We start from the raw sequence: 14,501 nt of genomic DNA, 5'->3' as shown, positions 1-14,501 counted from the left end.
TCATACTGTTTATAACGTATTTATCAATCCACACATACAGTATGTATTTTTTCAAATATTTACATGTGTATACATTTGTATATATATACATATACATACATATACATAGATACACATATACATATATACATATACATACATATATATATATATATATATATATATATATATATATATATATATATATATATACATGCATTATGTATAAGTAATAAATATACACAGTACACACATATAAAGAAAAACTTTTATTTTGGATATGATTAATCACAAGGAATCATTTGACAGCAATATAAAACTTTTTTCCTTTTAATTTTAGGGGCCTATATTTTGTGAGAAATAGCTTGTTACATCCAGAGGGAATGAAAAGGTGCTCTGCTTTAATATTTGACCATTTTTCATGACAGAACTGCTATTTGCCCCTGAGTGATCTAGTCACATCACTACAGAACAATTTTCAGAGCATAAAGTCCAGTCATTTCATTATGATGCATGATAATAAAAATAAATTAACCGGTCAACAAAACATCAATTAATATGTTAATGTGTAAAGTACCAGATTCTACCGCTATCAGCCGTCCAGGTCTCGTCATACACTAGAGTGCGTGAACTCAGAGTGAATTCTCTGATGCCTCTTCAAGTTGCATTTCTGTGTAAACCTTTTCCCGCAGTCTGTGCAGATGTAAGGTCTCTCGCCGGTGTGAACCCTGCGGTGTGCTTTCAAGTTGCTCAGTTTGGTGAAACTCCGTCCGCAGATGGTGCAGCAGAACTGCCTCTCACCTGTGTGAATTTGCTGGTGAGCTCTGAGGTGACACAGATGAGAGAAGCCTTTTCCACACTGGCTGCAATTGTGCATCGTCTTTGCCGAATGGTGCCGCGTGTCCCCTTGAACCCTCACCCCGACCATCTGCGGCAGACTTCTTCCTGGGTGAAGCGTGCTGAAACTTCTTTCACCTGTAGCGGCTCCTTCGGGATACTGACGGACGGGAGAGGGTTTTGGAGCTGGAAGGGCTTTACAGACGGATTGCACGCGGTCGATATTAACCGCCTCGTGATCCGTCACGACCGAATTAGGATGCAGAACGATTTTTGCGTTCTTCCTAACGGGTGATCTGAGATGCTGCATGGTTTGTGATGCAAGGCTCTGAACCTTGACGGGAGGAGCAGGATAGGAAACTCTCTCCTGTATTTGAGGCCTAGCGGCGAGAGGATCTCCAGGCTGAAGATCCAGCTGTGCTTTCTTAGCACCGTTACGAGCAGAAACCACCGGAGGCCTGATCCTTTCCATATCTTCCCAGTCTGGTGGAAGCATCACTACAACTTCCTGTTTAACAGGCCCTGAGTCTACGCTGCCCACTTGGGGTCTCAAACCCGGAGACTCTGAAGACACCGAGGTCCTGACTGGTTTTGGCTGCGAAACAGAGGACCGCGCTAAAGGGTCTGCTTTGGGGTCAAACCATTTTGGGAGGTTTCTGTGTCTGACCTCTTCCTCGTCCACAGGTCTTTCAGTGCAAGATCTGCCACCTGGTTTGTACTCAGGATCTGCATTGCGGAGTCCGTCGGTCTCTTCAACGCAGCCCGGAGGATCTTTTTGTTTGTGTATCTGAGGATGTATTACTAGACGAGCTTGCAGGTCACAACCCTCTGTCGCTTCCTCTTTCACTTCTCCTCCAGGTTTAGGTTCACACACTTGATCAGCCTGCCATGCACAAAACACATACGAATCGAAAACTTCATACTTACTAAAGCTAAAATTACGCTAACATATTTTTAACAACAAACTACAAAGGCCAGCATTTGACTTAAGTATTTGGACATCTAATCCAAGCTTAAAGTGTTTCATTAGATTATATCGAAACAAATAGCATGCGCAAACAAATGGTTTAGCAAAATTAACTGTGATTTTGGATGATATCAATTCCCCTAAAGTTCACTGATGCTATTTGGCACCCAAAAAATGTCCAAATGCTTTTTGTCTTCTGGATATTACCAGTAAAACAATAGCATACACACATTTTGTATAGTTTCTGAAGCTGCTGAAGGCTGCTCCTGATTTGTGCTTCCCTTGGTACTGCACCTCCAGCTATTGTCAGTGGCATTTTCCTGCTTTACAACAAGTCTGTGGTCCAGACCTTTAAAGAAGATGAAGAAGAACAACAGCATTCAGTCTCCAGTAAATTGTTAAACTTATCCGATGTTACTTAATTTACTAAAATATATAAATTTAAATGCCAATGACACTGTGACACTCAAATTGAGATCTGAATATATTAAATTATTCAAATATATATTAAAAATTACAATTAACATGTCTAGAATACACTTGTTCTATGGTTTCATTTCAGCCTATTATTAAGGTAATAACTAATATTATTATACCATTCCTAGGTTTGTTGAAGCCCTGCTTTAGATCAGTAGTTGTACAACAGGTGGGCAGGGCCACCATAGCAAACTTTACAGGGGGCCGCAAGATTACTTAAAACTATTTACATTCATAAAGTAATATATTAAAATAAAATATAGCTGTACAAAATCAACGAAGTCTTCTGAGTCAAAAAGGTTGAGAGGAACACTGTTTTAGATCCTTATTACTTTAAGTGAAGGTCATTAAGTTTCTGTAAAATACTGTATACTGTAATACAGTTTGCTGAAAATGACAAGGAAATTACTTCTGTACTTTTTAAACATTTTGAAATGTGCCGTTTTAGAACTGAAATTGCATTTGAATGTGGCAGAAATATTTTGCATGATTTATGTATAGAATAGCAATCGCCGCACGTCGTTATTTGTCATTGTCCGGAGACGGAAGGTCCCGTTTGTACTCACTGCTCTGTGTTTCGGGGCCTCGGAGTAGTATCCTCCTCCTGGACACCGCTGTCCGACCACAGTCCACACACCTCACCCTCTTAAACCTCTCCCGTTCTCTCAGTTTGGCCTCCGACACTATCAGCCTCCGTTTCAACACCTCCGCCTCTCGCTTGCCTCGATCCATCTGCTCCAAGAAGCTCTCCTCCACCAGCCGGGTGATCTCGTACATGGTGGTCTTAAGGACAGTTTCCATAACCGCAGACAGCCGAGTCTGGAAGGAGAGCACCAGCGTGTCCGTCATCCTGTCCGATCTACTCGAGCTCGTTCTCGTCAAAATAAACCGACTGTCGAACGATCATGACATTAATGACCGCTCGTGTTGGTTTCTAACGGTTACCTCAAATGTTTTTATTTTCTATCGAGTGCTCGTTTCAGGCACGAGTATTTCGGGAACTCAATTTCGCACTTCACACTTTCACGGCCAGTCAGTCAAACCCCGATGATAAAATCCTCAAAGTGTTAAGGTTAGTTAGCATCGAGCTCGTTACATCTGCCTGACAATATGAAGCGCGAGCACAAACGGATGTCCTTTAGGCGCGAACGGCTGTCGCACAATGTCCAGATGGCTGTAGTGCATGCTACCTGGTTTATTTTGTGAATGTGTGAACCTAGATGTTTGATTAGTGCATCGTTCAGCATCAGTGTCAGAACGAGCTGAGCAGACGGACAATGATGTTGTTGTGGGTGACGTCAAGGGTTGTACGGCGGCCTTGTTGGACATAACGGTTTTCTCCCGCTTTGTTACAGACAAAACGATTAGAATTTTCAAAACAAAACCACTAGAATTTTCAAAACAAAACCACATTACTTTCACACTTAAATAAATAACTATTAATTAAATTACACACTTAAATTAAATTACTATTTTGCAGAATTTAGAATACAACAACGCGGCAAATGAAAAACAAGTCATAAAAACATTCTGTTACTTAAACGTTAAATTAAAAAAAATAACTATTAAAAAATTTAAATGTATTAATCGGTTTCTCCTTATATACACAACGATAACTAAAACTAAATATTGTTAAAATCTAAACGGACAAAACAACAAACCATATAAAACCTAATTCAAAATGTATCCTGGCTCTTCCAAGCTGTATAATGGGTGGGTGTTTTTTTCCCCCCAACAGTCCAAAAGAAGCCCATTCAAGCGCATCCATCCATAAAAACTGCCTCACACGGCTCCAGTGGATGAAGGCCTCCTGGTTGATTTGAACATAACACATAATTACTGTATCTGCATTACCATTACAACAACTGGCATGTTTGACAGTTCAAAATTGAAGGAAATTGTTTATAAATTGTTTTTTTTTATATTCATTACTTTTGCATTACTCACGTTTCTACAACAAATGCTTGATTGTGTGACAGACAATCTAAGGTATGTCATTATTTTTCAATGAATACACAGCTATGAAGCGACTAGTTCCAAGTCTGCCAACTTGGAATGTTATAATACGGACAATTTCTCTTCACACTGTGGCCACATTAGCACTATTTAACATTATTCCTTGCATGAGTTCTTCTAATAAACCAATAATGAAACTAAACAATGAGCAATTGACAGCTGGAGGATTTAATCAGCCAACAACAGGATAAAGCTTTTAAAAGACTTTTGACTATGTATCACTGAAGCAGAAAGCTGAAAATGGACTGATATTGCATGATGTAACACACATTGCATATCTGAACAAATTGATTAAAATATTTAGTTATTAAAATTAACCGAAACAAATGTATTTTTCAAAATGATCTTGACAGACAATAAGGCTCTAAAGAGCATGAAAGTGACGATCTATGGCCACTCTACATCACAAGTAAACAATTTTCAAACTTTTAATCGATGCAAAGATGGCCACATTATCCATAATTCTAGGCATAGTTCACCAAAAAATAAATATTCTGTCATTTACTTGTTTTACTTCATTTCTTTTGCTAAACAAAAGACGGATTATATAGACGAAAAAAACCCTTCTTTTATGTTCCACAGAAGAACATCATACAGGACTTCAACTACCACAAAGAATAATGAATATAATTTTTTGGATGAACTATCCCTTTCAGAAAAACTATGTAAATTATATAGAATACATAACTATAATGGGAGCTTCTACAGCAGAAATGCCTAACCCTGCTCCTGGAGATTGACTGTCCTGCAAAGATTAGCTTCAACTCCAATTAAAAAAACACCCTTAATTTTCAAGCGATCTGGAAGATCGTAATTAGTTGCTTCAGGTGTGTTTAGACTTGCAGCTAAACTTTGCAGGGCGCTCGATCGCCAGGAGCAAGATTGGGCACCCCTGTTCTACAGGAACAATGTTATGATTTATGGCCCTACAACAATTTGTGGATTATGACCTCCTAGCAGTTTAAGTCAAAACAGCTCTAAGGTTGTGCGGTGAACTTTTTCCTTATGGATTCTGGTCAGCGCTATGTTTGCGCTGATGTGACCTGAGATGATCCAGTCGTTTGAAGCTCAGTCCACAGACACCGCAGCAGTACGGTCTTTCTCCTGTGTGAGTACGTTGATGGACTTTCAAGATGTCGGCCCGGGTGAAGCTCTTACTGCACATGGTGCACTTGTGTGGTTTCTCCTGTGTATGAATACGCTGATGCAGCTTCAGGTTCCAGAGTCGGCTGAATTTGTTCCCGCACAGCGTGCAGGTGTAGGGCTTGTCTCCAGTCTGACTGCATCTGTGCCTTCGCAGGTCGCTAAAGGACGAGTATCCTTTCCCACAGTGGCTGCACAAGTGAAGACCGTCCCTCTGGTGGACACGCTGGTGCACTTTTAGGTTGCAGGCCTGAGTGAACTTCTTACCGCACTGGTTACAAGTGAATGCAGCATTTGAACCGGCTCGGTGGGAAACTGGGAAGGCTTTTGCAGAAGCCCTGCCGTCTCCTAACGCATGTCCAACACTGGGTTTCACAGAGTGATTCAATGGATGGCCTTTATAAAGCGAACCACTAGATGTGTCCCCAACATACAGTGAGTGTCCTCTATGTCCAGCACCTCCTGCAACCCCGCTTGGAACTTCTGTGAAGGAATTTATGTCTTGCAAGTGGCCGTCTGCATTAATAAGTAAACAGTGCATGTCACGATCCACGTTTTCCGTCTCAGGGCTTACATGCACAGGTAAAGAGCCTCGATTTCCTCTCTTACTCTTGATGGAAGAGCTGGGATGTCTCCCACCTTCTTGGTCTAGGTCATTTTGATCAGGCCCAACTGCAACCGAAACTGAATTACCCAACATATCTTCAGTTCTTTCTCCGAGACCGTCCAGATCTCCCATGTCCAGTTCATGCACACTGTAGCTTGCCAGCGCTTCTGCGTCATAGCGCGTCCGATAAGTCAGGCCCTGGACGTCTGCGATGTCGGCGTAAGCTTCACTGTCAGCGGTCTGATCAAGTCCGGAGCTCCACTCTTCCTGAATCTGCTGCAGCTCCTGCTCGCTGTAACTGTGGGCTGAAAAATCTGACGTCTCGGCTCCTGGAAAAGGAAACGTGGAGAAAAATGTTCAAACGGTCTAATCTGAGAGGGTTGGAGAATAATCAGATCGAAAATCACACCTTCGGTATCCAACGCCCACTCATCCTGAAACTCTTTATTAGCGTCAGTGACATAAAGGGTCTCCTCTTTTAATACGCAGTCCAGTTTCCTGACCTCTGTGCTTGTAGACTACAGAGAACACGATGTGACAGAATGCGCACAGAATGTAAAAATATTCTCCAGATTATTAAGAAAAAGGCAGAGTTTAAGCAGGCTAAATGATTACAGAAGTTTAAAAATTACTACTATAATACTATATGTACAGATGAACCGTTCACATTAAGATCAATAACACGCATTTAAAAAAAAAAAATAATGCAGCCTCATTTTCACAGCATTATTTTTTTTAGGTTTCAGACACCGCTTTTGGGAAACACTGCAGTACTACAAATGATTTGTGAAAGTGGTTTATCTAGAAGGCTACTCACCTCTGCTGTATTGCTGGTGCTGGTTTGGTCTTCTAATCTCTCTTTTACCAAAAGCGTGTCGGACTCCAACTCACAGCTTGCCCAGTTCCCATCTGGTACTTTCTCCTGTTTGAGGCTGCGTTCATTTTCTACATGTGGTCAAGGGTGAATGCAACTGTGAGGGCATTGATTACACAGTCCTTTTAATGGTCTTTAAAGGGATGGAAGGAAAAAAGTCATATCTGGAATGATATGGTGGTCTTAATTCCTTTTTTAATGTAATGTTGCAGGTTTGTATTTCTGCACACTGTTTAACCAATATTATTATTATTATTATTATAATTTTTTATTCATGAACATGCTGGCAGAGTGTTAATGCGTTGTGGGGTGTGCTTGCAAACTGCTTCTACAATTATAATGTTTCTGAGTCAATAAAAGGCAGCTGCACAGACCTGTAATTACTAATTTGTACGCATTTTGTTATGGCATGTTCTCAACCAGCCTCATTACGTGTTTCTGACATTTTTATTGATTTGTGGTCTACAGCAATTAATAGCAAACACATCTCTGTGTACACTAATAGCAAATGTTATCTTCCTATTACAAAATCATTCAACTTTCTTTCTGGAACATTACAAACAGCGGATATCAAGACACTAGTCCCCTGTTGAACTGTGGTTGTGTACAAACCTGATTGTGGTGCCAGTTGTTTCGCCTCCTCACAAACACGGGCTTTGTCGCACACTGCGCACCTCAGACCCCTCGCACTCGTCTCTTGATTTTTCCGTCTGGTCTCGCTCCACTGGAGCCTCTTCTTCAGGGTTTCCACCTGCTCTCGACTGCGGGACACTTCCTTCACGAAACTGTCCTCCACGAGACGGGTGATCTCAAATATGGCAGCTTTAAAAACGGTCTCCATGACCCCAGACAGCTGCGACTGAAACGAGTGTATGATTTCGGACATACTGACGAGTAAAGAGATCAACAAAACGCCTTAAACCGACCGTGAACAGTCTAGCCTTTTCTAACTTTCTAAGTAAACAAGCTACAAAGGCCTCCAGCTCCTTGTTAGACGAATTGTCACATCATGTTGTTGATGCGTTTTCGAACCATCTTTTAGTTTTGTCAAATCTGCATTAGTCTTTACACTTGCCAGCCAAAGCTAGCGAGAGCTGTTCTTGTGTTTCTCTTAACTGACGCTCTTATTGTTCTCCTTTAACTGTGATATTTAAACAATGTAACGTAAACGATAAACGGAACGTCGACGCTCATCCCAAAACATGCTCTCGTCCTACAACAGGAGTGGAAGCACTTCCTGAAGCGAACATACGGATGGACGCTAGGGACAATTTAAAGGAACGGTTCACCCAAAAATGAAAATAGCGTTTGCGCCTTTGCAGCAGTTTACTTTTACTCGAAATCATTTATTCACGTATATATTACACAAATAAAAATGTATCTGTATTTACCTTCCGGTTGTTGCAAACTGTGTGTGTGTTTTTTTCCCTGTGTGACAGAAAAGTAATGTTATACTTATACAACCTCAGTCATTATCTGTGAAATTGAATAGCAACTGAGACAAGGTGCGAGTTTACGAATGAGGATGTACAACATTACACTGACATCATATGATCTATAATTACACACAGATCATAGGTTGCTATTAATAATCTTGCTCTAACCATCTTTAAATCACACCTGGCTGAAGACCCCGATTATGTGGATTATATGGTGTGTTTGATTAGGGTTTGATTGGCTAAACCGTGCACAACTGTGGCCCTTCAGGAATTTAGTTGGAGACCATTGACTTATTTTATTACAACAGAGTAGCAGAGAAAAAACGAGAATTGCTTAAGAACTACTTCCCCTTTCTAATGTAGGCCTACTACTTACAACTACAGTAACATAATCAGTTTCGTGTTTTATGAAACAAATCTAACATTAAAGAAGTTGTACGGTATAAAATCTGCTAAAATGTGTGAAATTTACATATCAAGTAACCTAGTTGATGACTTATTACCTAGTTATTGATAGCATAGGTAAAAGCATCTGCTAAAAAAATAGTGATTTTGGAAACTGTAATCCTTTTTTAAACAAAAAAACCCCAAAAACAAATCAGCAGCAGATTATATTTAGGATGCAGGACTGTGTAATGCTTATATACATTCATTAAAACCGTTTAATGTATAGATGCTGGACTTTAAAAATGCAAATAATATGTGTCTCTGCCTTATCAAGACACCAACATGTACACATAGTTTAAATCTTCAGTGTGTTTTAGTGTCGTATTAAAAGCAGAACGCAATCTATCTTTACTGCAGTCTAAAAATAAAACTTTTTAGCATTCAGTGCGGAAGTATACCGCCCTCCCCTGGATGCATCACTTGTGATTGTCGTTGACTATGTGAAAAGATCTCAACGTCTTCTCCACAAATTAAACTTAAAACCATGCCCGATGGGAGCGCGGACGACTACGACGGGTTTCAGACCCAGTTCGCGCACATCATGGAAACTATTTTACAGACTGCTGTCAGGGAAGCGACAAAACTTTACGACGGCACTTTGCAGCGCTTGAAAGCGGAATTGGTGCAGCTGAGACAAGACAAAGTCAACACGAAGACAGGTGATACGTCCATCCAGAGCACAAAGAGGTTCTCCGACGCCGGGAAACAGGGGGCTGGAACCGGCTCTAAACGTGATATTGGTGTGCAGTGTGGTAGGTCTTTTTCTTACAACGGTGCTTTCCTGTGTCACGGCGTGCATCAAACACTTCCTGGAAATTATAACGACTTTTAACGGCTTAGAACAGGCCAGATGGGAAATACATTAAAAAAATCACTTCTGTGGCCCTTTTCTAGCTGTCTATTAGGTTAAAATGTCATTTTTAATATATATGCCCCTCCTATAAACATAACTTATAAATATAACATAACTTTTTGTACAGGGCTATTTACGTTTTGTGGGGTTTTTTTTTGTCAGAAAAGCCCACTTTGGTTGACCGGGGATGCAGCCCTCTTCAGTTTCTAGACCATCTTAATGTTGGAGACATAACTAGCGATAAACTCACAGATCTATGTGCCAGTGAGGATGGGAACAGACAGCTTGCATTGCTGCTCATTAAAAAAGAGGTAAGAAGTGACAGGTCATATGATAGAAAAGTAATCATATTACATCCACCCAATTGATTTGCATATCATTTATTGTGGTGACAAACAGCCAGTTCACAGACTGAGGTCATATGTCCTCTCTGTGAGGGTTTTCTGTATTTAGGCTTGACTGAGTAGTGAGTTTAAATCTTGTTTAAAATGTTCTTGGTTGCTGTTTCTGCAGTGGATAGTATTTTAATGATTATAAAGTATCATTTGTTGTTCTGTGTCTTCAGCCTCAAGAGACTGAATGCAACAGCTATGCACCAGGATACTTTCTACTAAAGCAAGAGGGTGCTGAGCCCATACTGGTGCGGAGAGAGCCAAATAAGGACACCGTGGAAAGGGGTACAGGAGTCATTCACAAATTCAACTGAATAATGAGAAAAATTCTTACATGTCATATATTATACAAAGTTCTTTCACAAGTCCACAATGAATAAATAAATAAAAAATACGCCATTATATAAGTAAGCAATAAGGTACGAGAGGCTGTGCTGTGTCTGCAACCCCTTCAAGCCGTGATTTATTCATGATGCAGCACTGCCCCAAATACCTTATTGCTTTTATAAAGCGGTTACCAAACAATATAAAGTATTATAACCAAAAATGTATTATAATGTATTGAAATCTGATTTTTTTGAAGGAAGCTTGTCAAATTCAGTCCTTCTGCTAACAAAAAATAGTCCCTGACAGGCACAGTAAATGGCAAGAGAATGTTCCGAGCATGCCTTTCGTCTAATGGAGATCAAATAAAAACAGAGAATAGCAGAGGGTAGCTTATCATCCGCTGTAAGGCCATAATTGATGTTTTCTCAAATACATACCTTTGCTTATCTCTCGGCATGAGAAAATGCCCATTTTTGGTCTTTTAGTTTTGAAACAGACCAATTTGAGGCACATCGCGAGTTTGCAAGCTTCATTACAGTGTAAACTGATGGTAATACAAAACCATACCTGAAACCTTGCCAACACAAGACTAACAGATATAAATAATATTCCCTTCTCACGTCTGCTAACGGTGGTTGCTGAGGGTGTTGCTGAGTGATACACAGAACCATTGAGTGAAGCGGTCACAGCCGTGCTATATCGGGAATAAAACACAGATGCTGACCAATTAGAATCCAGGAATTAAACTAACCGTTTTATAACCATTTTTTAAAGTTTCAATTGACAATAAGCATACATGAGCTGTATTTCACAGTTAGGATAAAAAAATAGTGCAGATGAAATTAAATTTTGTAATCTACACCACTCAGATACTCAAATACTTTATCTGTTAATATTCAGCTGTACAACTTTTTATATTTAAATTTTGTCTGTCTTATGTTGCTTTCTTGCATCTTCACGTCTCTATTCACAGTTGTGATCCCACCATGTGCATATCAGTTATGTGGTGACAAACAGCCAGTTCACAGACTGAGGTCATATTTACTCTCTGTGAGGGATTTCTATATTTAGGCCTGACTGAGTAGTGAGTTTAAATCTTATGGTCATAGTTCTGGAGTGGATAGTATTTTAATGCTATAGCCCGCTTATACAATGTTATTTGATGTTCTGTGTCTTTTATATTTTGTCTTCCTTATGTTCCTTTCTTGCATCCTCACCTCTCTGTTCACAGTTGTGATCCCACCAGCATTGCAAACAATAACCAGGCCCAATAACAACCAAAAAGGAAAGTCACCACCACCACCGGAGATTCCTTCATCTCGTAATCGCAGAGTAGATTCCAGTAGTCCAAAACCCAATCAAACTATAAAGCCCAGCAGAGGTACATCTGAAAGAACATTGGAAAACACAGAAGGCTTTTCTTCCCAAAACAAAAATCAGAATGCCAGTGTACCAGCGCAGACATCCACTTTTTCAACACTTCCCAATTCAACACAGACTCCTGCATCCAATGTTAACTCATCCGTGCCAATGATTGAGCTGTCTGGTGCTCCATCAGTTCCTCCAACCAAGCCAGCAGCTTCATTAGTTCATCGCCGACCAAACCCAAATCCTCAGACATCAAACCAGAAAGTAGTCCTTCAGAAAGAGGGGTCAAATATCTGTCAAAACGCCTGCCTAACTCCTGTTCCTCCAAGTCAAGTCTCATTAACCGAGCCTCATTCCTCCAAACAACGAGTTCAGACATTGTTTTCACATACTGAGAAATCTCTCTCAACTGTTGCCTCGCTAAACCAGGCCACTGAGCCATTGCCCCAATGTTCCTCTCAACTTACACAGCCACCGTTCTTTCCACCACAATTTGTAAAAACACCAGCCCAAGCGATGACTCCACAAATACACGCTGTCATGCCATCAGGACACGTTCCTGTCACAGCAGCTCCAAATACACTTCCACCAGTCCAGGATCAGATCCTCTCAACCGGGATTGTTCCTCCTCAATCCCAAGTTTTTGCATCCCCACAGGTAATGCCAGCACATTCTGTGAATTCAAGTTCAGCATACCAGTTCCCTTTGGTTCTGCCACACAATCCAGTTCAGGCGGCGCCACCTTCTTATCTTCCAACACATGTTCCATTTACTTCTCCACATATTTCAGTTAACGCCCTTCAGGGATCCGTCTCCTTAAACCCACCTCAACCTCCGCTCACGCAGTCTCAATATTCACCACAATCCGATCATTTCTCCTCTTCTACAGACCAGTATTTTCCTCCATCCGATAGCCCGCCAGGTTTGCTTGAATCGCTTGATACTTTGCATTTGAATTCGTCTGTCGTGATAACGCCACAAGATGCTCCAGAGCAGGCACCGATGCACCATTTTCAGCCGTCTGGGCAGTTTGCGCCCCTGCTAACACTGAAGGAGCAACAAGCCGGCGCTACAGCTAACGTTGTTTTAGGGCGACTACCCATTCCGTCTGTAGATACCTCTGCATCTCCCGTCCACAACTTCGAAGCAGATGTACCATTTTCCACATGTTGCACAGAGAGAAATGACAAAGACCTCTCAGAAGATGATGACACACCCACACTCCAGTCTAGACTGAGAAAACAGAGAAAGATTTGCTCCAAATTGAGACAAACAGATGCTGAAGGTGAGGATGGCACACTTACAGTAAAGGATAAGAAGGTGGATCAGGTGCAGAACAACTTAAGTGAAACACCACGTTCCGGGTCGATTAACGGAAAACAGCTATTTCCAAAACTTTCCGGTAAAACCCTGCAGAGAAATACGAAGTGTCCCCAGTGCGGAAGGGTCCTCAGCAATGCATCAGCCTTGGAGAACCACATGAGACTTCATACTGGCGAAAGACCTTACACGTGTTCCCAGTGTGGAAAGGCGTTTCCTAGTGTCCGAGGTCTTAACAGGCACGTGAAGGTCCATGCAGAGGAGAAGCGCTATCAGTGTGAGCAGTGCGGGAAGAGTTTTGTGTACCACTTCACCCTTACTAAACATCAGCTTATTCACTCTGGAGAAAGGCCATTTCCTTGTAAGGTTTGCGGAAAGAGATTTTTGGCCAAGGCAGACCGGGCTACCCATATGCGGATGCACACCGGAGAGAAGCCGTTCTCGTGCACTCTATGCGGGAAGAAGTTTAAACACCGAGTCGCTTTGAACATGCATATGCAGGGGCATAGAGGAGAGAAACGCTACATCTGCCCCCACTGTGAAAAGGGATTTGTGGATCTAGGCAATTTTAAAAGACACAAGCTCATCCACACAGGGGAAAGACCGTTTGAGTGCAAGCAATGTGGGAAGCGCTTTACTCAGTCGGCCCATCTCAAGAAACATGTCAACACTCAGCATGTTACATGAAGAAAATCGTTTCGATTGTTTCAGTTTATCTACTGATAAATATTCTGTTGCAGAAAATAAAATGGTATCAGGCATCACTGTAAATTAATTTATGAAGACGCATTTTTAAAAGAGAAAAGTAAAAAAAATAACTGCTTTAATTACAGGCTATTCCATAACTCGGTTACAAAAGTACATTTTATTTCTTGTAAGTACCATGGCTTCTACTAAGTACCTAATTAGGTAATTACTCTTTATTATGACACTTTAAAATAAAGGGTCACCAACTGCTTGCTATTATTTAAAGTGCTTTAATGAAGCACGTTTAAAATGTGAACTAACTTGATGATTTTTCTATTCTTTTATAAATGTGAAACTTAATGCTTGTTCATTTTTATGTGTATAAATTGTATTTTTCTACTGTCCATCCTATTAAACAAATATCAATAAAACACCTTGTGTCATTTGCGTCAATGATAAACTGATTGTGTTTGAATCACAGTTTATTTTGAAATAGCATTAGGAATAGTTCTTGTGTATTCATTTTAATGTACTAGTATGACACAGGCAAGAATGAAATCATATTAACCACTGGGTGGCGGTGTTTGACACCCAGATTGTCTAACACATCATTCAGAAACCTCAGGTTTGAATATCTTACGTGAATTGAGGTACAGATGGAAAAACAGGAGCAGAAATACACTATGAAGAATTGTAAAAAGTACATTTTCATTTTAGGCAAAACATACAAGCACGCGTTGAATGCAGCAGACTGCTTAAAAAAAGACA

The 14,501-nt window shown here is 40.7% G+C and overlaps 3 protein-coding genes across 4 annotated transcripts; 1 reads left to right on the top strand and 2 right to left on the bottom strand.

The window, feature by feature from the left end:
- Window positions 1-235: 235 nt before the first annotated feature.
- On the bottom strand, window positions 236-4,288 carry si:ch73-109d9.3 (myeloid zinc finger 1). Of its 2 annotated transcripts, XM_043238923.1 has the most exons (4): window positions 3,206-4,288; window positions 2,827-3,079; window positions 2,014-2,132; window positions 236-1,699 (listed from the first exon to the last, which is right to left on the bottom strand). In XM_043238923.1, exons 2-4 carry the CDS (start codon window positions 3,059-3,061, stop codon window positions 590-592), a joined length of 1,464 nt encoding a protein of 487 aa, XP_043094858.1. In that variant the 5' UTR covers window positions 3,062-3,079; window positions 3,206-4,288; the 3' UTR covers window positions 236-589. The 2 variants fall into 2 exon arrangements, with proteins under 2 accessions (XP_043094858.1, XP_043094849.1); XM_043238914.1 differs by having other exon boundaries at window positions 2,827-4,288.
- Window positions 4,289-4,428: 140 nt separating this feature from the next.
- On the bottom strand, window positions 4,429-8,150 carry si:ch73-109d9.2 (uncharacterized protein LOC565042 homolog). The gene is made up of 4 exons (XM_043238863.1): window positions 7,513-8,150; window positions 6,844-6,971; window positions 6,436-6,544; window positions 4,429-6,355 (listed from the first exon to the last, which is right to left on the bottom strand). The coding sequence occupies exons 1-4, from the start codon at window positions 7,784-7,786 to the stop codon at window positions 5,280-5,282; spliced, it is 1,587 nt and encodes a 528-aa protein (XP_043094798.1). The 5' UTR covers window positions 7,787-8,150; the 3' UTR covers window positions 4,429-5,279.
- Window positions 8,151-9,188: 1,038 nt separating this feature from the next.
- Window positions 9,189-14,176, top strand: LOC122344926. Its single transcript, XM_043238579.1, has 4 exons — window positions 9,189-9,538; window positions 9,802-9,950; window positions 10,205-10,316; window positions 11,590-14,176. The coding sequence occupies exons 1-4, from the start codon at window positions 9,271-9,273 to the stop codon at window positions 13,731-13,733; spliced, it is 2,673 nt and encodes an 890-aa protein (XP_043094514.1). The 5' UTR covers window positions 9,189-9,270; the 3' UTR covers window positions 13,734-14,176.
- The last annotated feature ends 325 nt before the right edge of the window (window positions 14,177-14,501 follow it).

Source organism: Puntigrus tetrazona, chromosome 1 (assembly GCF_018831695.1).
Source record: "Puntigrus tetrazona isolate hp1 chromosome 1, ASM1883169v1, whole genome shotgun sequence".
Taxonomy (NCBI): Eukaryota; Metazoa; Chordata; class Actinopteri; order Cypriniformes; family Cyprinidae; genus Puntigrus; species Puntigrus tetrazona.
The sequence above is the reverse complement of the archived record's forward strand: the minus strand, read 5'-3'. Positions and strand labels throughout refer to the sequence as shown.

What these genes read in the sequence shown, in the direction of transcription:
- si:ch73-109d9.3 (XM_043238914.1), bottom strand. Translation starts at nt 3,109, where the DNA reads ATGACGGACACGCTGGTGCTCTCCTTCCAGACTCGGCTGTCTGCGGTT. An exon ending in AGGCCCCGAAACACAGAGCA is followed by an intron (nt 2,133 to 2,826) that starts GTGAGTACAAAC and finishes TCTTCTTTAAAG; the next exon opens with GTCTGGACCACAGACTTGTT. An exon ending in CTTCAGAAACTATACAAAAT is followed by an intron (nt 1,700 to 2,013) that starts GTGTGTATGCTA and finishes TGTGCATGGCAG; the next exon opens with GCTGATCAAGTGTGTGAACC.
- LOC122344926 (XM_043238579.1), top strand. Translation starts at nt 9,271, where the DNA reads ATGCCCGATGGGAGCGCGGACGACTACGACGGGTTTCAGACCCAGTTC. An exon ending in TGCTGCTCATTAAAAAAGAG is followed by an intron (nt 9,951 to 10,204) that starts GTAAGAAGTGAC and finishes CTGTGTCTTCAG; the next exon opens with CCTCAAGAGACTGAATGCAA. An exon ending in TAAGGACACCGTGGAAAGGG is followed by an intron (nt 10,317 to 11,589) that starts GTACAGGAGTCA and finishes CTCTGTTCACAG; the next exon opens with TTGTGATCCCACCAGCATTG.
- si:ch73-109d9.2 (XM_043238863.1), bottom strand. Translation starts at nt 7,786, where the DNA reads ATGTCCGAAATCATACACTCGTTTCAGTCGCAGCTGTCTGGGGTCATG. An exon ending in GCACCAGCAATACAGCAGAG is followed by an intron (nt 6,545 to 6,843) that starts GTGAGTAGCCTT and finishes TGTTCTCTGTAG; the next exon opens with TCTACAAGCACAGAGGTCAG. An exon ending in GTGGGCGTTGGATACCGAAG is followed by an intron (nt 6,356 to 6,435) that starts GTGTGATTTTCG and finishes TTCCTTTTCCAG; the next exon opens with GAGCCGAGACGTCAGATTTT.